The 27309-nt window shown below is 43.6% G+C and overlaps 2 protein-coding genes across 10 annotated transcripts in view; one reads left to right on the top strand and one right to left on the bottom strand.

Annotated features, from left to right (window-relative positions):
* LOC119180134 (protein tweety) overlaps positions 1-6490 on the top strand; it is a 44280-nt gene extending 37790 nt beyond the window's left edge. For 3 of the 9 annotated variants that reach the window (XM_075868683.1, XM_075868685.1, XM_075868681.1), the window contains 2 exons: positions 2467-2533; positions 6385-6490. In XM_075868683.1, the coding sequence (XP_075724798.1) occupies positions 2467-2533; positions 6385-6423 (106 nt within the window). In that variant the 3' untranslated portion in view covers positions 6424-6490. Of the gene's footprint in view, positions 1-2466; positions 2534-6043; positions 6163-6310 lie in introns of those variants that run through there. The other 6 variants (XM_075868682.1, XM_075868684.1, XM_037431279.2 and 3 more) reach the window with 3 other exon arrangements.
* Positions 6491-13353: 6863 nt separating this feature from the next.
* Positions 13354-26588, bottom strand: LOC119179775 (tRNA (carboxymethyluridine(34)-5-O)-methyltransferase alkbh8). The gene is made up of 12 exons (XM_037430898.2): positions 26328-26588; positions 24642-24870; positions 23176-23325; positions 22886-23077; positions 21364-21541; positions 20184-20311; positions 19289-19322; positions 18792-18843; positions 17643-17798; positions 16612-16761; positions 15573-15856; positions 13354-13553 (listed from the first exon to the last, which is right to left on the bottom strand). The coding sequence occupies exons 1-12, from the start codon at positions 26493-26495 to the stop codon at positions 13400-13402; spliced, it is 1875 nt and encodes a 624-aa protein (XP_037286795.2). The 5' UTR covers positions 26496-26588; the 3' UTR covers positions 13354-13399.
* Positions 26589-27309: the final 721 nt, after the last annotated feature.

Below are 27309 nucleotides of genomic sequence, written 5' to 3'. Positions count from 1 at the left end.
TATTGGAAGCAGAAGGCGCAGCATGTATTTCTACATGAGTGCTGCATTGTACCATTCAAGTCTCACGGAAGCTTTTTTTTCTACGGGTCGAGTGTTCCGGGAACTTTTGTGGCTGAGCATGTGTGGAATTGCTTGTGGATGCAGGTTCCTGTCTCGTATTTGTTTTTAAAAAGGTAAAAAATTTGGTAAATGGCAATGTGTTTGCACTGTCAAGTTTTTAAGAAAGGGAGGTTCAGGTGGAACTAGTTGAAGTTCGTGTATTTTTAAGAGCAGCATGTCGGTCATTGAATTGGGCTTCAATAAAAACAACGTCGCGGTTGGAACAGCGGATAGCCGAGACTAGGCACCTATGAGCATTTAGCCAGGGCATGGGAGTAAATTTGAGTCTAAAATAGTATTGCTAATGTAAAATAGCTCACTCGGAGCGTAGGATCAACACGAACGTCTCTGTTTGTCTCGCAGCATATTTGTCCTAAGGTAAGCGCCTGCTTATGGGAAAATCAAAGATAATCTCTGGCTGGAACGACTCAAAATGGAGCATTTATTTGCTTTCTCTCTCTCCGCGCTAGTGATGCAAAAGAAAGCAGATTTGTTTGCCTGTAGTAACTTGTGCAACGTGTAAAACTTAAACGCAATTGAGAAACGATATCAAGAAATGCAGTTCGAACGGCCTGCGTAACCCATACGCCACTAACGACGTTAAGAGGTTTGTACATGGTTTGAACTTGCAGAGCAGTCACTCTTTAAAAGCAGATGTGGAAGCATAGGGTTAAAGGTGTCTGTTGGGTGGCTAGGAATCAAGCGTAAAATTGGGGCGGCGCATTTGCTCAAAGAACGAAGTGTCTTCTACGCTTCAAATATTAGGTCATGAAGAATGAAAGATGCATTGTATTTCTGGTTTAATCCTACAATAATAATAATATTAATAATAATAATAATAATAATAATAATATAAAAGAAGAACAATGCAGTAACAAAGTACTTATTGGGGAACATCTGTGCACTTTATTAGTTCTGCATCCGCATGAACATGCAATTTCTAGACAAACCCTCATTTTATTTTTCAAGTGTTGCGTTCTAGTTTCGGTTTAGTTCCTCGTGTTTGTTTGGTGGCAGAGCTTGGTTTGGTTGGCTGACTCCTAACACTGCTGCTGAGCGCTTCTAGGAATCACTGCTCTAGCGATCACTGCACTGCAAAGTTGTGCACCAGTAGAGGTAACGCCCGCATATCTCCGTGCTGGGTTGTGCTGTGTCGTCCGTGACGTCTACGGTGACGAAACGTGCGAATATTGTGTGCTCCTTTCCTGCTTGAATGCTGTACAACAGTGGTGAGATGTTGCTTTTATCTCGGCAGTCGTTTGTTTCAGCCTAAGCAATGCTATTAACATCTTTTCTATATCTGGAAGCGGTGAGTTCATGAGATGTTGTTGCCTTGAACTTATAGATTACAATTCTACTGCGAGCTGTAATTGTCGTCAATTGCTTGGTATGTAGTATTGTGATTGGATTACTGAGGCTGAAGATAGAGTGGGATTATTGTTTAATTCACATAACTGAAAACGTAGTTTCAGTAAGCTCCTTAAAAAATAAAAATAGATCAAGTTGGAGCACAGTGTGCCTTGAGAAACTCTCCTACCTTTCGATAATGGGCACTGAGAATTTATTAATGTGGCCCTCGTTAAGCACCCCAGAGAAGGAGTTGTAATTTAAACTGTTCTGTTCTTTGCAGCTGTCTTCATTACAGTACAGTATCAGGCACTCATGATCTTGGGATGTGTTCAGTTGCTGGTGTACTTTTCATGAACTCTGATGTAATGAGGCCTAGTTCAGTACGCAGTGCATAGTCTAAGAGTCAGGATATTATGAATGTATAAGAGGCCATGATAATTAACTTTGCCCATAAGTTGAATCAAGGTGTATCAGTTATCATCTTTGCTCTTTCATGGAATAATTTAAATTTATTTTTTCGAATGCCCGGGAATTAAGGTGGCCATTTGTATGCAATTTCACTTGTTCTGTAAGCCTCAAAACGAAAGGTAGCCTAAAGCTCCTCTTGGGCTCAGTTCTCAAGGTTAGCTACTGGAAAGTTTGTTCTGTTTGTTTTGTACGAATTTTTAGGACAACTATTGTTTAGTGAGGAGTGTAACGTAACTTAGTCTGTTCACGTAATGACGGAGGAGCAGCAGACGCCGATCAAGTCGAGTAGTAAAACATGCAGAGGGCTGTTCGGGAGCAAGTTTGATAGAAGGGACTGCATGGCTCCTCAAACGTCCCTGCCCTTAGTGTTTCTTCACCTCGACTTGAGCAGTGGCCGCACCATCTGGATTGCGAATATTGTTTAGCGAGTGCAGCCATCGGGTCTGCACGCTGTTGTGCATATCTGTTGGTGCGTTTGGCGGCCTTTCGAAGGCCTCTTTCTTTTTCTTTGTCTGTTGCTCCCCTTGCCTCTTGCGCCATGCCTCGTAGGAATGGACGTACCGCAAGCCGTGAAGAGCAAGCATTTCTGCAAGCCAGGTACACACCACCTCCAACGGTAAGCGACACCAGAGCTGAAGTTCATTCACTAGTATCGTAGGTTCAGCGTCTACGTTTTTGGTCGCTTTAGGGGTGCGCGTATTTATGGCTTAGCTTTAGTTGTCCAAGTCAGACAGTCAACTCAAGGTCACACCATGTCAATGAGTCTGGGTGTGACACTGAGCAAGGGGCTCAATGTCAAGCCATGAGTCATTGTCGGTGCATGACACTAAGTACTAGCTTCAGTGTCACGCAGTGTCACACCCCAACTGTTAGTTTGGGTGTGATGCTGAGTAAAGGTGTCAGTGTGGCACAATGTCATGGCTCGGCGATGAGCTTGGGCGTGACACTGAGTAAGGGTTTCAGTGTCACATCCTGACAGTGCATCTCTTTGTGACACTGAATAAGGGCATCAGTTTTACATGTTACCTGCTTGTAACACTAGGTTCAGAAACGGATAGTTCTCTGTATTCACTACAACTTTAGCCACTTTCAAGATGCCCTTTTCTCAATCCACGAAGTTTTCTTTCCCATGCTGTGGACCTATATTTCATGTTCAGTAGTGCTACTCTCTGTTCAAGCAAGCAAATACTGAAGTATAAACTGCATGCTTCTAGCGCTCCGCAATTCCTAGAATGCTACCAGATAGAAGCTATCCGAACAGCAGCCAGCTTCAACATGACGAAACTGCAGTTTACGTAGTGCATCAAATGCCATATCACATTCGGCATGCTGGGGGGATTAAAACATATTCATGCTAGCTGTAATGCCAAAGAATGTTGTCAGAATTCGAAGAGTGTAGCAGGAAGAGACAGGTACAAAACCAAATGAAGATTGCCTTTTGTACAAATATGCTAGTTTGTTGCAAGCAGACTGTCAAATGAATCCTTTGCTACCAGTAATATTTATGGGTAAATTGTTGACTGTTAGGAACCAAATAGTGTTGCGAACAGCTGCAGCTTCATCTCAGTGTCTTCATTGAGCTGAGTAGTTTGCCTGTGAAAGCTGGTGGTAATTGTTTAAATGTAACATGCAGATGAAGCTGATAACCCCGTTATGGTGCAGAAAACAGGAGCACAATCGATTTCATGCCCGAAGAGTGCATGTGCTAACCAACAGCTTTGTGGTGGAAGCCTGTCTCTTCCCTTTTAGAAACTAACCACTCTTGAAAGTTCATAAAAGTAAAAATCCCATGGCAATTTTAAGCTGAGTGTGAGTTCTTGGTTGCAAAAAGCTCTTCACCTTGACAGGTGTGGCCAGAATGGTATTGAGTAAAGACAGGCCAGTCGAGTCTTTACGGGTCAGGGGCCACCTTAGAATTCTTCGCGACTGCCTTTGAGAAAGAAACGAAACTGCTTGACAAGGTCGGTATTACTGGGTGCCTTGTTTCTACTCGGTAAGAGGGTTGAAATCGCTTAGTGGGTCAATGCACTGGATTTGTGAACATGATGAAGCATCCTGCAGTGTTGCTTAAGAGGGGGTGATATCGCCTCTAGCGTCACAAAGCTGTCACACACCCATGTGTCAAAGGAAAAGGGGGAACAGTGTCGGGAGATGTAGTTCCTTAATTTTTAATTCAAAGAAGTGGCTAAGTGAAGCCGTGGGCCACTAGCAAACATCCACGGGCTGCATGGTTGAGACCCTTGTTCTAGAAGACGAGAATCATCGAAAAACTGCCAACAGGTGTTGCACAGACTTTATTCGACTGGTGTTCTTGCTCTCCATATCATTATGGCTACACTTGTGTATTGTGGGCTTCGGCTAGGAATCGGTGTAACGCTGTTCTGGTACTGCCATCCCTTCTGAACAAGAGATTCGTATGCATTCTCGCAATGGCGCATATTTTGCGTATCAGTGGTACAGTAATGTGTAAAGGACAACGGTCGTCACCTCAGTGGTGTGAAGACTTCACTATGAGAATGGCATACGGTGTCTTTTCAGTTGCGGTCCACAGCAACTGCTTGAAACTGTGTCTTTATTTTTCTTTTTGGTATGTCAGAAAGTGCATCTTGAGTTTCGTGATGTAATCCTTCCTGCACGTCTCATTTCTTTGAAGATGCATGCTGTACTTGATTTTGCAGCCGTAGATTTTTCGCTGCTGAATGAGTCCCGTAACATTGATGTGGGGCTACCAATGGCCTCTGTGACTTGCATTTTTGAAGTGCCTTGCACTGTAGTAAACCGCATGGTGTCAAGACTGCACCTTAAGGTGTCATAGTTGTGGTTACTTACCGGGGTAATTTATCTCCTCAAATTTGAACTGCCATAGTGTTCAGGCTGTGCAATCGAAGTTAGACACTGCCGGCTGCGTAGATAATGTAACGAAATTGCTGTGTGGTGAGGATAACTGTACCAGGCTATTTAAAAGTGTGCACGTGTTTCTCAAACATTGCCTCTCATTTGATTCATAGAATCACAGTGTAGTGTGGAACAGGCTTTTTTTTTTTGTTGTTGTTGATGCGGCTCTCTAGCTAAATTGCATAGTAAAAGCATAGCACTGTTTTTTATTCAGTAATTTATCAGTGAGATTTTGTTCTGGCTCGCAAATCGAAGTGCTGTGAGGCATTGTCTTTATTAGAGTACTAGAAAATCTTACACTCCTGACTTGGTAGCAAGCTTCAGTTAGTTTTTGACAGCCGCTTTTATATTTACTATTTCAGTTTGTACAGCTTGTCATGTACTTATACTAAACTGTAAATAGTTAATAACAAAGTGGGGCCATGTGTACTGTTGCAAAGAAATAATGACAGAGTTCAAACTCTAATGACAATACTGTCCCGTACTAATTCAGAGAAATTATCATAGCTACATGTAACTGGTTGAAACCTGACACACTAGGTTGCAGCATGACACTTCATGTTAACCGCATGATGTTGAGAAATGTTTGAACTGCTGTCTCTGGGGCTGCTCGATGCGGATGTGCTAGTTCCTCGGAATGCATTGTCATCACTGCTAGCTGCATCCAATATATGATGCAACGTAACAATATGATGCCTGGGCTTTGCTTAACGCATTTGTTATACGAAAGGCTACATCTTCACACCAGCACAAATTGACAAGGACTTGAAGAGCACGAGCAGCAGTGTTGCCTTAATATTTGTCTTTTATCAGTCGATTCTGTCAACCACATTTAGTATTGGACAAGGTCGTAATTGCTGGAAGAGACTCTGTGAACGAATGTAAGAAGAGCTTCTCAGAGTTGTAGTCTGATAACGTAAAGATTGATTAGAGCTATTGATTGATTGGAGTTATTGGAGTTTTCTGTGAGAAAAGTGCACTGCCATTAATTAAGCTAACCGATGGCACTAGGGAGCCTAAAGGAAACGGGGGCAACTTGAGAGCACAAGGGCACCTTTAGGGCATTTAAAGCGTAAGATCGGGCATTAAGCTTGGCCTAAAATAACATGAATGTTGCATTCCGTGGACCTGGCGCATGCGAGACGAAGCAGACCTCCTTGACAGTCTGTTCGCTAGAGCCTGTTACCTCGCCCACCCCTCCTACTCCCGCGTTCCTCAAATGTTTGACCAGGCCAGCATGCGGCCCGTGGCCTCGGACTCGTGGGAACCGTTGTTGGCCTCCAGGGGTGGCGTCGCGCGCCGGGGCGTCACGCCGGAGCGGGCCCTGTCGTTCTCTTTTGTTTCCTTTGCGTGAGTGTCTCGACTCCCCGCATGATTTTTCTTTTTTGCGTTTTCTTTTTTTCTCTTTTTTTCTCTCTCCCACTCCCTGTTTCCCCACACCCTCCACATCCCCGCCGTTTTTTGGTTGGCCCTGGTCCTACACCTGCGGGCTGGGCAGTACCACCAGGCGTTGCAGTCTCGGCGAGCGTACCCGACGTGAAAAAAAACAACCCCTTGTTGTGGCTGTTTCAGCACCACGACGGCGACCTGACGTGCGCCACAAAGTTCTGAGCGAGGAAGAAACACAGAGACTTTTCGACTTCCGGCAAATGAGAAGACTTTGAAGAAAAAAAAACAACACCACCACCTTCGTTCTTTCTCATTGTTCTCATACCTTCTCCGCCAACATTTGACTGCACATCTGCGCAAGTGTGCTGATGACCTCACCTGACCAGCCACCTCTAATTTTTCCCATTGTCCGACGTGTTATAGTGAATATCTTAATAGAGCTCTCTGTTCTTCTTTGACACCCCTGACCCCACCTGATCATGTGCCGGTTGTTTTGTCACCCACTTTCCCACGTTGGAACATAAGTATGACTGCTGGAAATTCGGTGGTGGGATTAGCTTTGTGCCACCAATGTTGAAAAGTTACCGAAATGCTTTTGTTGAAGAACCTGTTCGAAGATGCATGTAAGCGAGCCCCGAATTGCTGCTTGACAAGGAAGGGCTGCTTTCGGCATGTCTGCAGTGTCTTTGAATGAACCAAGACGTGAATTTGGGTTCACCATTCCAAAATGTGACTCTGGTGATGAACCAGTTGACATGGCTTCGGAAGGATTCTTCTCTGAATACTTGATTGGGTGACTGCCTATTCTCAGTACGGAGTGTTGTCATGGTGAGATTCAAGGTGCCATGTATCTGCCAAAGGTTTTCCTTTTTTGTAAGTTATAAAGCCATGGTTGCGACTTGGGAGGAAAAGTTGGACAGATCAAAGGTAGCATGAGTAGACAGTGACTGCAGGGCAACACTGATGATCCTTGCAAACTTTTTGCAAAGATGCCAAACAAATCGCAAAGACTTGGCTCAAGAGATGGTCAGTACAATGTCTTCTGCAGATGTTACATTGATTTTCACTGCATCAGACGACATTGCCAAAGGTTTGTCGGTTCAAGAAAGGTCATGCCACTACAAAAGAAGCTTGTACCCAAGTATTGTAGTTTGCTTACGTGCAGTGTGCACCCATGTATCGTCAAGCCAACACGACCGATTTCTGCCAGGATGGCTCGCACAAGGAGCAGGTGTCTTTTGCTGGTGAACCACAGGAACGGACAAAAGACTTGTGTACTGTTCAAGTTACCCAACACGCTGATGTTAGGTGGTATGAACAAGCTGCTGCAGAGTGACGTCGCATCGAGCGTATCGAAATGCTGAGTCGCGTACTTCCCTGCTTCTGCACATGCAAGCCAGCAGAGCCGCATCACGTTGTGAAAAGACTGGAACGGGACGTCCTTCACCAAAAGCTGCACACAAATGTCATGTCAAAACAGTTTGTAGACGGATCACGCACAAATGGGGTTCCAGGAAATTAACATCCCATCACATCTGTCACTGTCATTCGGGAAGGTGATCAGAGAAGTGAAAGAAACTTCTGACAACACCTGGCACCGATTCGATTGCAGAGGCACTCGTGCTGGATTCACGAGGGAGTCTCTTGTTATTACGAACATCACCGCGGAGTTACATGAGTCGGTCATGCAGAGGAAATGCCGAGAGACATCCGTCGTGCAACCACATTGCGACCAAGCTCTGTGACGGTCTACCGCGCTGCCTCGCTGTTGCCTGCAGCCCCAAACATTCCTTGTCATCCCGCAGAAGGCCGGTGACATTCCTCATCCATGCTTTTTTTCCCCTCAAGGAGCCCAGCTAGTCAGCAGAGACCCTGCGGGGTCATAAATAAGACTATTTTCGGGCACCCGTCGTCCTTCACCCGAAAAGTGCCAGTCGGCGTCGTATGCCGGTTGTGACTGCCAACGTGATGTCACCGCACGCATTTGTTTGTTTACACTCGTTGTATTTCGCCTTTTTTTTTTTCTCTCTTTCTTTTTCTGTCTCGTTGCCGAGAATCTCGCGGTCCGACTTACGGATGCGTGCATCTACTAATGCTCAACTTGCGTACGGATTCCATGATGTGGATCTCCTCATGGGAGGCTTTTTCTTTGATTTAATTGCAAATGCACAACCTGGATAGACATATGTACTCATATTCACGAAGTTTGTTCTGTTTAAAAGTCATTAATGTTAGTCGGAAGCCATCTAATGGACCAACATGAATGCAATTTTTTTTTTTTAAACGTTAGTTTCCGCTCTGCTGTTTTGCATCCTCTTGTAAACATTGTCAATGCATTACTTCAGCAGACGCAGTGCTAACACAAGCTTAACAAACTTGTTGACACCCTTAGTTACACTTGGTTCCTAAAAAGCAGTGTTACTCTGGGCTGATTACAAGACATGTTATGCCCTTATTCATTGCTTGATTGCCCTTATTGATTGACGTTTAACTCTACAACTCTCACTCAAAGAGTCTCGAAATTCCCAGCTGGCTTATTTGGCTGTGCATTATTTATTGCCATTACTCAAACTCGCGGATCGTCTCTGTTATAGTGAATGAGTATGCCGTTGAGCACAACCACCTGTCAAGACTGTGCACGCATTTCGATTCAGTTGGGTTCGAAGTTGGACGTTTCCCGCATTGCACCAAGTGCGCGAATATAGCCACAGTTACAGACCGCCGAGATGAAATTTGTCGTGGTGACAATCGATCCTCACGTTCAGCAGCATTCCTGCTGTGGACCAAATCGCCATACGCACACCCTAGCACGACTTTTCACATTCCTCACAACTGACGCCCGAACGCCTGCTCTGATTCTGATCAGGAAAAGGAAGTGTTGTTTTAATGAATATACAAACCCTTTGGAACCAACCGCTTCCATCATTCCACGTGTCTGTTTTCCAGATGCGTGCTGGAAAACATTCCATTCCAGTGCTTTTATATAAAGTGGCCACACTGCATTCACGGGGCATGCATCTGAAATACGTGTAAATAGGTTGTGTTTTTCTCATTTGAAGCCTCTCTGAGGAGATCCACTCGCTGCTGTGCGCACATTTAACATGCCCGGGAGTGTTCCCGAGTTCGACGTCATCTGCTCGCTGTACGTAGTATGTGTCGTTGCGGCGCTGTGCCGTTTTTCGGCAAGGCATTACAGACATGTCTCTTTTTTTGTTGTCTACATGTGCAATGTGTGTACATTATGTAAGAAAAAAAAAAGGCTTTGTTAATACTTATATTTTCTTCGTATCGCTGAAAAGACTGCAGAAGCAAGTCCGTAGCTATTGAAAACCAAAGATGTATTGTTCTTCAAAGCTTCTGGATCTTCTCAGCTAACCGTGCATTTGGATTCTCAAAGCACCCTGGAACCAACATGTCTGCTGCCAATGACTTTTTCCCGTTTTCTTTCTTTTTTTTTTTTTTGAAACCGCGAACAATTTTGACAAAACGCGGGAAGTATTGCACGGACTTGTTAGTAGGTGGTAGTGTGCTAGGCATGCACAAAACGTTTGAGAGATGTCTGGCTTTGAACTTGGAACTGCAGTTCTGGCTGTTCATTGTTTCTAGCTGTTTGCGTCACGCTTTAGACGAAATTTTTCCTAGCACGCCGACTTCGCAGCGTCGGAAACTGTCTTGCAAAGTGATCAGGTGCCTATGCATAGTCTCAAATGCATGGGCAAAAGAGAAGTATACATGCACGTAACCCATGCATAGCTCAGGCATTTGATGCCGACGTGTTGGTTTCAGGTGCTGTGAAGATAGCTATAGACTCAGTGCTGTATCCATATTTTTCCCACCAGTTTCCATTTTTGTCAGTATCATCTTTGACAAAAGCGAAAAACACTGTCACCCCCTGCTTGCTAGCACAACAGCTATTGTTTGACTACTACTGTCGAATATTTTGTTTTTCTTTCTGTGTGATCATAACTGCCCACAAGGTCTTGCTCCTCTGGCAGAATGCTTAAGGCTAATCTGTGCAACTACTGAAACGGAAGCTTTCCAATGTATGGTATTGCAATTTTTAAAGCTGTTGATTGCAACCTCTGTGTACAGTTTGCAATTCTTTTATTTAATCCACAGTAGTCCTGTTTATAAATGTAGAGTGTTAAGTATGTTATGGTCTCTTAGCTTTCTAGAAGCTATGCGCTCAATATTGAAACTGTTTTTGTTGCTGCATTCGAGTTTTAAAGCTTATGAAAGTGTTCTTACTTCATGCGGGGACTACGAAGTTTTGATTTTGTGCTTATTGGTCATGCAAAGCTTCTGTCTTGCACGTTGTGTCTATAATGGCAAAGATAAGAATGTTTCTGCAACAAATCACACGTTCTTTGAGTTACATACTGCTTACTTATTACAATTTTATTTCTGCTTCACTTTTTGGCGAATCAGTCTTAACTTTTATTTATGGAAATTATCATCGAAGGCATTTGTATGTAGATGCTTACATTACTCACCTGTCACCTTTAAAATTCGGCTGTTACCCTATGTTTTTTTTTTTTAATTCTCACGCCAAAGTGAAAAGCACAGGTTTATGCATCCAACATTCATGCCAATGCTTAAAAGTGCTGTTTCACTACTGCTGCCAAGTGAACTGTGAATTGAGGTCAACGTCGTCGACAGTAGAACATTTCTAACTTTTTTTTTATGTACGGCCACGAGTAAACTTTTATTTTTATTGGCCAGCCGAACAAAACCATTTTTAACGACCTGTGACGAGCATTCGCTCGGCGCCAAGAAGAGAAACAATTTCCTACCGTTGGTACACCTAGCAGTTATGTCGAAATGTAGCCAGAAGAATAAAAAAAAAAAAAAGCTTCTTCAGCCCCATGTTGTGTTTGATGTCTGTCTTTCTGGTTGCTGGGTGGATGGTGACAACCTTGAAGGAACACCAAGGAGACTAAAAAGCATTGATGATTTCAACGCACGCTAATAATAAATGAAGTTAGAGCATGGCGGGATACATTTGCCGAAGGTAATGAGGCTCTGCTCAAGCAGTTTGTTGATAGGTGGCGGCAGGCCAGGCACTTTTGGCAGTTGTGCACAACTGTGTGCATGTACAAAGTTCTGTCAGCTGTGCCCTCAAGGGATCGAATGCGTGAAAGTGCAGAGACTGCACTTCTAAGAGTTGAAAGGACCGGAATTGAATCACTTTACCGAAAGGCGAAGCAGTGCGGTATTCTGCACGATAGTGTACTAGAAGTCTACTTATGTTCTGCTTTTGCCTTCAGTCCTTTCAAGCGAATAGTTCGTTTGTGGCCAGGAAGCCATCACAGGTGTGAGCTCTTCTCTTCTTTTGACTTGTGCAACATGCATTCGCAGTGAGCTTCATCAATTTACACGTCCCGGACGACGGCGCCGCATTAGTTTTTCTCGGGGACCAAATAGAAGCTCCGCCCAGTGGTCCAGGATCACTCGGACGCATGTTCGTTTTTCGCGTGCCTGGCGGCTTGCGGGCGGCCCAGGACCGCCCGAACAATTTTTTTTCGGGCAGCTGGCACACGACAGCACGGTGTGCATGCTGTGCGGCCATCTTAAGTTAGACACGGGAAATTCCCGATGCGCTACTCTCTCTTTGCTTTTCTGTCCTCTTCTCGCATGTTTCTGGATTTCGTATTTTTAGAGCACCCAGTTCTTGTCATCGGTGTTCTGAGCCACGTCGAGCATGTGCGTATTCCAGAAGGCCGGGCAACCACGCGTTATGCTCGCTAGGAGAAACAGTGGTGGAACGACCGCGCCGGTCTACGATGCGCACGTGCTCGAGTAGTTCACTCACAGTAAGTTGCATCACAACAGAAATGGGTATAGTCCACTACCTAACTGCTGTTAAGGTTGCAAATGAATCAGCGTTGTGGCCTGTGTTTCAACAGACGGCATAGCAGACGCCGCAGCGGATGAAGTCAGCATCAAGCGCGCAGATGGCCCGAGGCCGCTCTGGCTGGCTCGGGACTTTTAGATCACATGCATGTGACGTAGCCACCTGTAAGCCGAGGCGTCCGCAAGTGATCTGGGACTTGGTAAACCGATGAAGCTCAGTCTTTCACACTGCTTCATGCCAATCATTCACTCAATTATGACATACGACCATGGAGGAAGAAACGTTTAGGAGATGCAACTCCGCTCCTCGAAGCAACCATATAATGTCACATTGCCGCAGAACCATTACATGCTGGCAGTGTGTTGCGGCAGAGAAGGGAATTACTGCCGTTTCGGTTTCTGAGCGAGTCGGTCGCGTGCGTTGCTCGCATTCCGCCGCAATCACGGAGGCATTCCGCCGCAATCACGGAGGGCGTTTGGCCGGTAGAGTTTCCTTTTATTTTTTTCGTGGTTGCTTTGCACCGGAAGGTGCCGCCAACTGAAATGTCTTTGTTGGAGCATAGTATTTTTGTATATTATGTGGCATATGGACGCCTCCGGACGCCCATTCTAACAGGAGTTTCACTTCACAATAATTTCTTCCTTCGTGAATACGAGGCTTAACCCATTTGTATTGGTAGACTACGTTGTCGCAATGCCAAGAACTCAACTCTCATATCAAGAACACTTGCTACGTCATTAAAGAAAAGAAAGGCTAGTTATGCCTTTTCCTTATAGCTCCTCTGCTTATCACTGTTACATCATAGATCTCACCTAGTCTGCTAAGGCACACGCAATATTTTATTGCCAAATACAGGTTTATAGTGTGCTATAGGAGCCACAGCCTTAACGTGGCAAGTTTGGGAAGTTCTTATTTTTTCTATTTAGCCACGAAAACACAATAGACTGTGAAAACCATGACATCACACTGACACATCGGTGTTTTGGCTTGAAAGTAAGTAATAACAAGGAATGTATGACTGAAATTATTCGCTACGGAGTTCAAAAAGGATTATAGCTTGTTTGGTGTTGCACGTTTTTCAAGGGACCGATGCTACATTCTATTGATTGCACACATTACGCGTCATTCGCCACTTGACGATTGCTGAATGTTTTCTAGCAAAACTTCTTTCCTCAATGAAATATTGATGTTGCAAAGCTGTACATAGTGTTTGCTTACATAAATTAAGAGAAATTGATATCGGTGACTATTCTTTCTTTTTTTCTTGTTAGTGAGTTTTGTTGGCGAAACAGTGCAGCTTTCTTCAAATCTTACTTTATTGGTACACGTCGTGGTTTCTGTGCGTTAGCTGGCATTGCTGGCTTCATCTGCAGGCGATCCTCGCTTGACGATCACCGCGCACCAGTTTCCCTGATCGTGATACTCGGTCTGTACACAGCCCGGGGCCACGCTTTCGAGCAGTTCTCGAAGTTCTCCCTGCTGGAACAAGTGGTAGTACCTGGAAAATAAACAAAACTGAAGTAAAAATGATGAGGAAACTGGCACAGGTTGGCATACCGGTAATGCAGTGTGCATTACCGGTGCGTATAATGGCATTCGGAAAAGAGTGTTTTGCCATTATTGCTATTCACAGGCTGCTGCATGAAAAACCTTAGCTCCTGGATCGGGATTCAGCTTTCTTATGCACTTTCGTGTGCATTCTAATGGAAGTATCTTTCAAGTTTTTAGAGAGACACTAAAGAGCAGAACGATTTTTCGCCTATTACAATCCCGAAAACGCCACTCTATCTGCAACGCGACGCTTAGTAAGCGAGAAAATGTGGGAGCATGGCGACGCCACCTTGTGACTGCCGCACCTAGCACCATGACTTAAGAAATTTTGAAGGTGTCTACTGGGTGTTACATCGCTTCCAATCGATAAAAATGAAGTGCATTGTAATCTGTGGGTGTCACAAACTTAGCACACAAAGTTTCAGAAGACTTGATTGAGCCAATGTCAAGAAAATAGCGAAAATACATTTTAAAATATCTTATGTCTCTTGCGAAGACTTTGGCACGAAATTTAAAAATGAAACTTTAACCTTGATTTTCTCCGCTAATAATGAAAGATATGGCATTAGAGTTCATCAGAGTGCAGTTTGTAAATATAAATGAAGTCATTGTACCTATTTAGTGTCCCTTTTAAACTCGCTTTTTTTATTACAGCGTATTTGTGGTCGCACTCTGATATAGGGCATCGCTCTAAATGACTGCAATGTGCCATAACTTTACCATCGGTGGAATTCGCACGCTGATGCATACACGGGTTTAGTACCCAACTAAACATGCCGCTGCTTTAAGCAAAATTAACATTCTTTTATAATTGTAATGCGTTTCAGCTGTGTGAAAGCTCGCTTCTTTCATTGAACTATGCTTGTAGCTAACTATTCTTGTACACCTGAACATATTAACAAGAGAAGTAGCTTGCTGACACTGACTAGAACCAGTTAAAAAAAATTCAATGTCGTTCTACTACTGTGAAGATTGCAAGGAACAACTTCAGGTCATTTGTCATGCCTATTCGAACTTGCGTGTAGTTGGCGCGGCCTCGACTTTCCCTCTTCTTCCTCGAGGCGAACAATAAGTGTTCATCCCGTAGCAAGTCCAAAGGGCAACTGCTGATTAAAGGGCTAGTGTGGTACCTACATCACAAGACAAACGGGCACAGTTACTGAAGAGCAGTGCCACTGTCGAGTACCGAGACACTTGCGAAAGAGGCATTGCCAAGGGCGAGGGGCACTGAAAATTGTTCCACGCATGATCTTTAGGCTTGTGCGAATTGTAAATTTTTGGTTTCAAGCAAATGGTGATTTCGTCGAATAATTTCGAATTGAATTTGGATAATATATATCATATTGTAAAGGAGCAGATTTGTTGTGGCCCAACCAATCTGCACAATAATTTTTAAAATATTAACGACACATGTACAAATGTCTTTTTTTTTTCTCGTTCAAAGGGAAGTGGAAGGAACTGTAAACAGTAACAGAATACGACTTTCGGAAGAATGCAAGTGACAACCCGTAAAACATGTCACATTTTAAAATTTACTATACCTAGAGCATTTAAGCTGATATAACAAGCTTTTAAACCTAAAAAAAAATGATGAATCGATGCGAGGGTAAAGTGTTCATTTAGCCTTAAGATGGAGCTTTGTGGCAGTGCGGACTCTCTCTGGATAGGTGTTTTCACAATATAGCACCCCTTCGCTGCAGCGAAACCAGCTTTGCAAGGGGTCAAGTGTGGAATAATATATTCAAATTAATTCATATCAAATACTTTAAAATTTCCAATAATTTAAATTTGAATTGAAGCGAATTCGAATACTCTGATATCTGTTTGAATTAATCGCTTCATCCAGGGACGCCATCCTCCATAACCTAGTCATAGGTATATAGTGTGACTGTAAAAATAAAACTGCACTCGAAAAGTATACCTGCTTTATCAAAATGTCCCAAAGACAAATTGAATAATGGTTCACCTGTAGTGGGTTTCTTGTGTGCTCTTGGAATGCCAGGGCACCAGCATGTCACGGGCCTGAAACTGAGTCCGATTGCAATGTACAGGCAGTGATGCACTTTCCGGAGCCTCCACAGGTTCACCGCAGTCCACCGCAGCTGCTTTGTTGGGGTTGAGGTATTTCGACGGGGAGTTTTTTTCGTCGCCACTGGGGTTGTTCTGCTCCAGGGCCCAGACGTAAACGAGTGCGCGTCCACCACGCCTCAGCACGCGTAGTATTTCATGCACTGCTGCCTGTCGACGCTCCTGTTTAGTTTTGGTGAGAAAAATATCAAGCGCTGATTAAGGGGTGAATGTGGCTGCGATGTGTCAGCACTACTTTCAATTAGCCTGAAGGCCAAGGCAATCTAGTACGATCACACAATAGCTATATGGTCTACATTAAAATGCGGTAAAGGTAACGTGCAAGTAAATCAGCGAGTCGGCACAAAGCTTCGCAAACTTCTCCCAACTATGCTTCTCTTACTGTGCTTCTTTCTACTTTGCACCACCCAGTTTTGAGTTTTCTTGTTGCTGAATCACCAGAAGACTCAACTGAGCATCCTTTCTGATGATTTCAGGTAGGCAGGACAAACGCACGACTGTCCTGATATATGCAACATTGTAATGAAGTCTTTGGAAGCACGAGTTAGCTACATTATTTAAGAAAGTATTTGCTATTACAGTTGAAGCCCTTTATAAGAAACATGCACAGGCCAGCAATTAGCATTTCTTACAAGCAGGATACCACATATGCAGTTTCTTTATCAACCCCCTATTTCAATGTGGGCACACTGGTGTCTCTTATATCCAACTGTTTCTTATATCAGTGTTTCTTATACTGGGGTTCAATTGTATCCGATGACTGCACTAACAGGTACATTTTCGCAAAGTGCAAGGAGTCTTCAGAGTAAGCTAACATCTCGCACCACTGTTGCTTTTCTATTGTGCCAATAGCACGCAGAAAAAGATATTGGCACGAAACCTCGTTGAACAACACAATGGATAATATGTTTACTTACCACGGTGGACAAATGATGTATTACAGCAATGCTGATGCACGCCTCAAAGACACCGTTTCTAAATGGTATCTGCAACGTGTCGGCTTGAAGAACTTCCAGTCCTCGCTGCCGACAAATGTTGCAAAGGCCTTGGCTACGGTCGAAACCCAGCTTCATAGAGAACAAAAATAAAAAGCAATATCTGTTCATACTATTTTACTTCAGGCAAGCAATGATCATGACAAACTTCTAGGGAGATAAGGGAAGCATTTTATATGTATCGAAGGTGACGTGCACATCAGCCAAGCCTTGTCACAGGCAGAGGGTGTCTACATGTGAGGGCGTTTAGTGATGATCTCGTGCTTAGTCGGCTGTGTGTTTTTACGTATTTGTACTTTGAACAAACACCATGCACATGCGAGAGATTTCTTAACACTTTTTTTTTGTTTCATCTGAAGTAAACTGTTGCCAATCAGCTCAGGTGTTTTATAATTTTTATGATAGCATAAATGCCAATCAATCAATATCCATTTTTTCACGATAAACACATGCACAATACCTATTAAGGACAGGTCCCACAGCGCATTGCCAAAAGGGTACCTCCAGTTAGACAAGGTCATGCTGTGATTGACGTGGGGTGGTACGATGAAGGTGGAAAAAAAAATCCTGTTTTGCACTGCTCCAAAACAGTTGTAAAAAAAAAAAAAAAGATTTTTCATCTAACTTCTTCAACCTCGAGCAGTGGTGTACCAAAGAATATGTGTCGTATTTTTTTGCTTTCGGCACTCTGATGGATGCACTTGACCGAAAAGTTGTCAAATGTATCTTGTTACGCTGTTGTGGCTCGCACCTACTGCTAAAAATTTAAGGCTTCCACATTTAAAATTTTTAGCACTTTTTCTGTACACAACCTTCAAGTTGGCGCAATTTTGTTGTAAGTAAGAATTGCGCACAAAAAGCAACGCAAACGTCTGTCCAGCAGCTGCGAAACAAATTGATTCACGACGTGCACTGAAACAACTTCGATGTGAGAAGCTCCGAGGGCCACCTACCTTTACGAGCTTGCTGTGATGCGTGAGGTACTTTCCGTTGCCACAGCCAGCATCGAGCAAGAGCGAACCCTGTTCCAAGGAGTCGAGGAACTCGGCTACCCGGGGCCACTGCTTATACCTCGTGTCGCTGAACTGCTCTGCTATGTTTTCGTAGACCTGTGCGCACAATGCGTTAGACCTTCAGTCTGAATGATGCCAGTTCTCAGGCCAAAGTCTTAATTCACAAACCAACCTTGATCTAGAGCTTTCCTCAAGTTTACGTTCCCTCTACATGCGTTGTAAAGGCATAAAAATGGTAATGAGGTAAAAGATTACAACAAGGTTGGTTAATGAATACTGGACTACTTTGTACATCAAGCGCATAAAGGCTTACAACCGATAAGAAAAGCTTGAGGTAAGGCTGAGGATGGTTTGCAAATACGGGTCTTGAGCACCGACTTTTTCAATAGAAAGATTTTACTGACACTACAATGGCTTGGGCTGGTAGGCGCATAGTACAGCTAAAACTTGATCTAACGAAACCAAATTTTACTAATTTTCCGGTCTAACAAAGAAATTTACATTCCTCGTCAGGTAGCCACGGGGTTCAATGTTGTCATCAATTTGAATTAACAAAGCCTTCGTGGCACTCCACCTAATCTAACAAAGTTCTTTTGAAAGTAAGCAAAAAGCTCCGATTCCTTTCCAATTTCCGCACAGACAGCTTTGGACATAAGCTGTGCTGTAATGCAGTCGCGCTGTTACATATAGCCACCGTAGTCACGATATCGGTTTAATTTTGAAGAAGCTGTGCACCCAAGCAGGTAGCACTTTGACTTGACAAGTGGCTCTGGGCAGTTTGAGTTTCAATTGAGTTTCAGCTATGATAGGTACATACAACAGTGTACAGGGATGGAACACAAGAATGGGGCGAAGAACAGTGCCAATTATCAACAACCAAATTCATTATTCGAGAAAGTGAAACTCAAACAGCAGTACACTACTGCACATGACCAAAGGGGCTTGAGACGAGATAGCGATGACGAGGTCTGACCAAGATTTCTCGCATTTGAGAGGTATATTAGCTCTGTGTCAACCAAAACCACAGACAACACTGCCGTCTATCCCCTTCTCTGTGCACTGCTCCCTTGATAAAAAAAAATTTTTCACCTTGTAGACATGTTCCGTTTCTAGTCTCAGGGCAGTTGCATTGTCCTGGTTCCTGTAGTACAGCACGAACAAAAATGTATGTAAGCTTCGTCTAGGGGTCTTTATAGATTGCTGAAAGCAGCTTCAGCTTGGAGCATTCGTGTTAAAAAATACAAAGTGCTGCTCTTGTTAGGGCATTGCCGAACAGATTTAAGACTGAAGGCGTGTTACTTGGAAAAACAGAAAGGCTAATTCTACAAAGAGTACATACCAGATGTATTTTTATTGTTATTATTTTGGGCCTCCAACTTTCTTTCCTTCGAAAAAAAACTTAGAAGGCCGAAACATCTAGAACCTAAAGAAGTGCCAGACTTGGAACACATCAAACACTGCAATGAGCGCAGTGCAACAGGAGTCGCTACTATCCGCGGGACCTTTTCATGATAAGCAAGCGATCAAGCGTAAAGATGATGTTAATTGAAGAACTTCCATCTATGCATTTAAAGATGGCAACTTACCCAAAACGATGAGAGTCGCAAAGCAAGGCGTTTCCTGCAAAAATGGTGAAATGGTTACCGTCGACATGCATATGTTAACTAGATTAACGCATAGTGCTCCACAATGCTGTGAAGCCACGTTGTAAAGGGATTTACTTCATATATTCCAAAAACATTATTTCATCCGCGTTTCATTGCTAGGGAAACTTCAGCTAGATCTAATGCTAAAAATATTTCTATTGAACAAATAAGAAAATTACAAAACTTCTTAAGTAAAACTTCTGCTATTTCAGGTTAAAAAGTTGCAATAATTTATTCGGTGGATCTTATGAAGAAATAGTGATTATGTTACCGTTACAATTATATTGATTATGTGAATAAAGACTAACTTGACTAGCTGCTATTGCTGGAATATCCCCCTTAATTGCAGCATTAATGTTAATCACCTTACCAGCTAAAACTACTTTTTCACTCGTTATCTCTATTATTGCCAGCTTGCATGGGGAACAACACTTTTCAGCTTGCATGGGGAACAACACTTTTCAACTTCACTTTTCAAAAAGGCATTGTGTTTGTCACTAGGGTGTGCAAACATTCAAGCTTCGAATTCAGGTTCGACTTTTGGAGAGCTATAGTTTTTGAAGTTTCGAATAATTCGACAGGATCTACATCTAAAACACAACAATGGCCAATGATGGACCTTGGTCAGGTTGAGGTGGCTAAAACAAACACTAACATCGTTACAGTAGGCCTTTCGTTAAAACTTTCACCTAGGTCCTGCTTCGAAAGTGGGCGCAATGGGTTGTTTGAAAACGAGGGGGGGGGGGGGGGGGGTGGAGGCGTTGCCCTGCAATGGTCGTAGTTGAGCTGATGATGATGAAGATGTGAAGCTGTAACTTTAGACAACGCCACTTACCACATCTGCAACTCCCCTTTCGTATGTGTCTGAATGTGTACGAAATCCGGATGCCGCGCTGGGAAAGAGTTATGCCTCTGTCCAATCCGCCGGATCTTGGAACGACGTCAAACTTGCGTGACGCGATCCTGGGTGCGCAAGGAAAAGCACGACGTAAAAACACTCGGCCTCGTCGGTCTCCAAAGTCTGTTGGTGGGATACGGATGCATTCTCCATGCTTGCTACGTCATTCCTTCCCAGAGCAACCAGAGACCGCAATGTCCTTTTCTACAGGATCAATTGTGTTACCTGTCTTTTAATATTTGTAGCATACCTAATGAATCGTTCGTCATGTCAAACATATGCAAGTACTCTTCTTCCTATAATGTATTCAGAAACACACGTATATTCTCAAATACATATGTGTATTGAAGGGGCACGGCACATTGCAGCAGACCAAAAAGACAAGCTTACCCCAAAGATAATGCAAGGAAATAAAATAAAGCAAGCATAAGAATAGTTACATAAATCTTGCTGTTGGTTAGAGTTGGTGTTCATACAAGACCAGCTATGATACAGCAAATCTTTGCTCGGAAAGCAGCTTATGAAGCAGGGCCTACTGTACTCTAGCGCCCATGTTCATACCTTCCGCTACTAGGAATGTAACCTACAAGCAGCGAAGCGCTAGTGACCATCTGTTCACTGACGTCAGCTTCAGTGCTCATGGTGATATTCCTGCCAACAGAGCGCTCGTAGTGAGCACTTATTATGCATATATGCAAGACACATAAGCAATAAGTATACTACAGGTGATTCAGAAATTCTATGCATTCGAATGGAATGGACATAGCCTGTCCTACACTATGCCAGTTTTTGGCTTCCCACGTTAGTCAACCAGTGCACAATTAATAGTACTTCACCGCACTCGATAGCTTACTCGACTCGCCGTCTAAGTTTGCAGAAACAGTCACGTATATGCCGGCAGTTTGTCGCAGAATGCCGGCATTCTTAACCCAGCACCATCCAAATGACCGGAAAGTATCAGACGAACAGGCTATAGGTAGCGTCACCAACGGTGAGCGGTTTATTGAGAGCAGGAGCATGCGCTCCTTAAGAAGCCTCCTATCTGGGTAGGTCAGGAGTAGGTCGTGGTAAGAAGCACACCCTTGGAAGACCAGTCTGGTAAGCGTTTCTAACTCACCCATGAGTCCACAGGTAGCGGCTGTCGCCGGACAAAATAAGCGCGCTGCGAGGGGGCAGCACCTGCGCCGCTTGCCGGCCATCGGAGTGCCGAAAGTTCATCACAATCGGGGAGCCTAGGCTGAGAAGCACAATGTCGTCATCAAAGGATTCGTGGCTGTCGACGTGGGGCGGTATTCCTGGAGAGATGACAAACACAGATTTAGTCCATTATACGCAAGCGTATCTTGCACATCTTGTTGCACAACACCACGCGGTTAGCACGTAGTGGTGGCAAAGACACCAGAGAGATAAGAGAAGCCATTCTCATTTTAGCTGCAAAAGATAAATGCATCAGCATACTCTCGTTACGTTCAAAGCAGGCAGAAATAACAATTTAGAAAGGGACTCGCGCTGATTTGCGAAAAATTTGTCTGTGCTTACAATGGCAGATGCCATATGCGTGCATTATCTTTGTTTACTTTTAGTCTTTTTCACTGTCCGGCCCTTCACCCCATGCATCCTATCTGATTGTTGAACTATACATATCGCAAGATGTGAGTTAGTGCAGCGCCTGTCCTGTGGAACTTGTGTCGTCCTCGTCTCCTCTGCAGCTCAACAAGAAATCATGAACTAGTCCAATTCATTTGTCTCTTAATTAAATGTGTATCTTAGCATGAAATGAAGCCTAAATGGGGATGCTGCTTTTTGAAACCAAAATTTGCAAAAAATAAACATCAGTACTACATTATGCCACCTACTGATGCATACTCTCGCCAATTTCCATGCATCAGAGATCATTGTTTTGGCTACAACAACATTTCATGTGACATCAGAGACCTATGGAGTTAAGTTGTTTGCTATATTCTAAATTTAATTCATTTGCAGCCCTCCAATCTTCTCACAAGCTTTTCTCAGTTCCGGTGCACTTAATTTTGATCATTTTTGATGTGCTGGAAAGCTGACGAATTAGAGTGCAATAGGATTCCAAATGTAACTTTGGAAAGTTAGGCAGTTCAAAAAAAGATGAAACGGGGATAAAAAAAAAGACCAGACTTTTCCTAAGTCATTGCCATGAACTGTGAAGCTTCGAAACTTTTGTTCTAGAAAAGTTGGGACCATAACATTGTGCTTGTTGCACCCATTGACGTAAGCTGAATTCAGCGATTATTTTTACGGAAAGATGTGTGTAACCAGTTTATTAAAAACGCAATCAGATGTTACGCTTAATAATATATTTCAATATTAGTGGCATAGCATACATGACAACTGAGTTGATATTCTACATCAGCACATAAAAATGCATAGTCGTGGCAGTTTTTATCATTCCAGCCAAAATACACTCATACCTCGATATAACGAAGTAAAAAGTAGTCTTGCAATAGATACAGTGTTATAAATAACCTTTATAACCAATTTTCGGATATTTCGGAACGAAACCCTTTATGTCTGAACAGCTTCCCTTTTAATTGCTGGATTAATGGGAACATATCAACGAGATTTTAACCACACGCTTGGCTTCCAGGCGCAAACAAAACTGTTACCTTGCCCAGGGAGGTAGCGTGTCACGGTCAGCTGGTCGGGAAGTCGGTCTAGGTGACCAGCAGCGACAAGCCGATCCAGGAATGGCACACATTCGTCGGGAATGCCTTCAGAGAGTGGCGCGTCTTTCTGCACGCCCTGAAGGCTGTAGTCGAATGCGTACCCGAAATGTCGCACTTCTCGCTGACGAAGAGCTGCAGGGAAAAGATGAAAAATTTTGCAGGGATTTAGCAGCATGTACACGAAATTTCATTTGGTTGAATTACACAGGCATATCGCTACGCGGTCTCACCTTTCGACTCTTCGCAGTCGCCCCACGTTATCAGTTGTGCCAAGACAGTCTCTTCGTGCTCACTGATTGCATCTTTGAGAAGCTTCAGTCCTTGTGGCACATTAGTGTCATCGAAAAGGTTGCTGCATGTGTTTGTGCCGACGCTCGGTGCTGTGGAAAATACGGGAGGGGAGAAGCAGGAGAACATTGGTGAGCAATTACTGGAAGAAACTCTACGTCTACACTACGTTGCGCAACTGCCCGAGTTTTGATAGCATATTTTTGATAGCCAGAGTTTTGATAGCACAACAGCTATTTGCAGAAGGCAAACGATTCTCTTGGTTTGCACTGTCTTAAAAGATAGAACACCATTGCCAAACATGCTGAGATTGTCATACCTGACATATGTGAAGATAAAAAAAAAAGAACTCTTCCAAAGATTATTGACTCAGCCACCCACAATTCCTGGATGAGGAGCATGAATACTTTCAACTGCTGAGATAATAAGATAATGCCTCTGTGAATCAATCTGGTTGTTGCACTGCCCACCAAAATTTGAGTCATGCTCTAATGAGAAGCCTAAATGCACGCCGTTACCCTTCTGCATCATGCACAATGACGACTGTTTTTCCTTCCCCTCAAAACTGGTCTTCAGGGTGACGGGATAGTTTAATGATAACTACCAGGGTCAAGTTATGATTACGTACCAGGGTCAAGCTATGATTATGAGGAATGCTGTAGTGGAGGGCTAAAAAATTTTTAGGGGCGAAGCTCCTTAAGGCGTGGGCTGTGCGTCCCCTGTATGTAGCTACCTCGCATTTAGTTCTTGCAGTGTCCACTAGATGGCGGTACCGTCTCCCGTATGTCGCCTCCTCTCGTTTAGTTCTTGCAGTGTTCACTAGATGGCGGCACCGTCTCCTGCATGTAGCCATCTCTCGTTTAGTTCTTTCAGTGCTCACTAGATGGCGGGACCTGTAGCTGATAATGAAAAGATGCAAGATGTTATAAACTAGACGGCGGTACTTGTAGTTGATGATGAAAGATGCGAGATGTTATAAAATAGGAATGATGTCACATATGGCACGTGTCATTGGTGGAAGGCAATCGTTCGATTTAGTGCGGCGACGTACGCTAGGGGGAGCATTGTAATAAAATCGAGTAGGCAAAATGTATGGAAGATTCATGGTTTACCAGGTTTTCCTCCAGAGCTTCGCCCACTCATCATCATTCACTTCGTGGATATGGCGGCACTTTTTTTGACCACCTGGTGTCCTTTAACATGACACATTAGATGGGTCTCTAGAATTTTGCCTCAAAATTCAACCGCAGTGGCTGGGATCGAAGCCACCCCTTTCATGTCAGCAGCCAAGCACTGCAACCATTACACTACTGAAGTGCACACGATAGTTTAATGAGAGGTGCCTTTCGCTGCGTAATTCAGCTCCCTGTGGCACGCTCTTAAGAGCCTTACACTGCAGGCTACCAACCTCGTTCGATGAACGCAGGAAACACGGGGTCTTTGGAAAACGACGGTACGTTGCCGCTCAGGTAATCGGCTGCAGCAGCACTGGAGCTGGTGTCCTCGAATACCACGACAGCGAATGGTTGAGCGGGAATTAGAAGAATGTCCTGTATGCTGCCGTAGCAGTGAAGGTCGCCGTAGATGGCTTCACAGTTCCCACCACAAACCGTTCCGCAGTTGTTGAGCACCAAAAACTGGAAAACATGGGAAAAGAAACAAAAATACAAATAATTAGCTCGAACAAGATTAGCATCCATGATGGAGAGAGCAAGCGTGACTTGACAGGGATGTAGAAAAGAAACAGACAAGAATGTGGCACTACTTTCAACTGAGATTTCATGTTCCAGGGAATTGAGAATAAATCTAAGTTGATAGTAGCACTGTGTCTATGTCCGTTTTTCTTTTTCGCTTCTATCTAATCATGCTTACTCCTTCCTATCACAAATGTGACCACCTTAACAATTTTCGTAAGGTCTGCTGTGTTTTTACAAAAATTTATTTTGTACCTACTCATTGTAGAAAGCAGATATATATATATATATATGTATATATATATATATATATATACACACACACACACACAATAAGGGTGTCAAGTTATGACTTAAAATTTGTGAGATTTCAGAAAACTGCACTGCAACGTTGTAAAGAGATGTTCAGAGGCCTACGGAGACTTTATCTCGCAATAAATCGTTGAAGTAGCTGAAGCGAACGATTCGAAAAGTTTAAATGTTTGCCAACGTGTTGGTTCCGGCAATATTCCATGTTGACAATTCGGCAAGGGACAATGTGTAAATTATGCACGTTGCCTCTTCGTAAAATGTACAACACTCGCCATATTGTTGCGACGTGAAGACAGAGGTCGTATTTGAAGAAGCTGAGAAAGCAGAAGCGGGTCGTTGTTGTTTTTCTCTGTAAAGCGCTCGTACCCAAAAGAGGGGATTGGCCGATTATAAGGTGAATTTGCCCGATACTTTCAGCATTGCGTCATTCTTAAAAAACTTGTTATTTAATAATAACGTCAAGTGCCAATTGCAAATTTGCAGAAAAAAAGATAAGGAAAAAAATAGTGAGACCGTAATTTAGAAAGAAAATCGTTTAGTCGCAGTGATGATGTATTCCTGAACGGCGAATAAAACCCCTGTGGCTGAAACCCAGTGCAGAGGCTCCAAATGAAAGAAAATCACGTTGTGATAATTGCAGCGGGTCGGTATTTTTATTTACCGCGCGCCAGAGAGTTGCCCGTCTTTCTCGTTGTTGCTTTCTGCATAAACGCGTATTGTTTGTTTGTTTGTTACCCTGGGATGATGGCTCATACCCACTCAGGGGGATTGGCCAAGAAAGTGTAGTGCAGTTTTTCTGTGATCATTTTAACTATGTGTAATGAATTGGTATTATAATAAGACTAATGTAACAAAACGACATAAAAAGAGATGCGCTGTCGCCTTCGTCTTTCTCGCAGGATGCACGTGGCAATATCATTGAAGACCGTGTCACATGGTTACGTTCGATCCGGAATCGTCCCGATCATGCCTGACCGTGATTCGGCTCGAGTCTAATTAAGATCGGCCCCGATCGCGATCATAAGCGCCTGTGTGACACCGGCACACTCAAATAATTAGTGTGGGTTAGGAGCATCATTTGTAATCACCCTCGTCGGATGGTCGGATACGTCGACGCCGATGCTTTCGCGGATAATGCGGGCACACCTCGCCACTTTCCGACGAGCTTTACGCTCCGATTTGGTCAGCTTTGACCTGGCAGCTTTCACTTCTTCGGTCGAAGCGTTGTCAATGTCGCATGCTGCCATAACAACCATACAGTCTTTTCCTAGTAACTACTTCCTCCGCGACACTACTGTATCCGCGCGGCTAGTGCCAGCAAAACATGGAGCAGAAAAACAACTTCATGGGCGCCGCCATGTTGACCATTGTTGCCACGACAACGGTTGCTTCAGTCAACGCCTCCTAGATTTCTTTTGCCTGCCGGATTACCGGCGGTCACTTGAGAAGCGGTCGTCCTCGGAACTACGGTGGTGGCGCCACTCAAGTAGGAATGTCTTCAAATAAGTTTTTACGTTTTTGGAGCTTATAAGAACAAAAGTAACGTAAAAAAGTTTTAAAAAGGCGTAAATAATTAACCCTACGTAATTGATTTTGTCATTCAGCAAGCAACTTTTTCAATGCAAGGCATAGCTTCTGAATATAGTAGTAAACGCTAGAACTGCCAATTTCAAAGGCCAAGTAGAAAGACATTTACTCCTACGTAGGCAGCGCCTTCATAGATGGCGGACGTTTCGCGCTCATCCAGCAGGCAAAGGAAATTTAGGAGGTGTTGCTTCAGCTGTGGGCCCACAGCCTCTTAGATTTCTTTTGCCTGCCGGATTATTGGCGGTCACTTAAAAAGCGGCCGTCGTCAGAACTGCGGTAGTGGCGCTACTTAAGTAGGGTTGTCTTCAAACAAGTTTTTTTTTACGTTTTTGAGGCTTATATGCAACAAAAATAACGTTAAAAGTATTGAAAAGGCGTAAACATACTTATAAATAATGATAATTAAGCCTACGTAAGTGACGCCGTCATAGATGACAGGCGTTTTGCGCTCATTCAACAGGCAACCCCTTCAATACAAGGCAT

This window comes from Rhipicephalus microplus, chromosome 7 (assembly GCF_043290135.1).
Source record: "Rhipicephalus microplus isolate Deutch F79 chromosome 7, USDA_Rmic, whole genome shotgun sequence".
Classification (NCBI taxonomy): domain Eukaryota; kingdom Metazoa; phylum Arthropoda; class Arachnida; order Ixodida; family Ixodidae; genus Rhipicephalus; species Rhipicephalus microplus.
This window is presented reverse-complemented; position numbering and strand designations above follow the sequence as displayed.

Excerpts from the sequence above, each read along its gene's own strand:
- LOC119179775 (XM_037430898.2), bottom strand. The coding sequence starts at position 26,495 with ATGGTTGTTATGGCAGCATGCGACATTGACAACGCTTCGACCGAAGAA. Across the intron at positions 23,078-23,175 it reads CGACTGCGAAGAGTCGAAAG|CTCTTCGTCAGCGAGAAGTG; the intron begins GTGAGACCGCGT and ends TTTTCCCTGCAG. Across the intron at positions 21,542-22,885 it reads ACGCTACCTCCCTGGGCAAG|GAATACCGCCCCACGTCGAC; the intron begins GTAACAGTTTTG and ends TCATCTCTCCAG.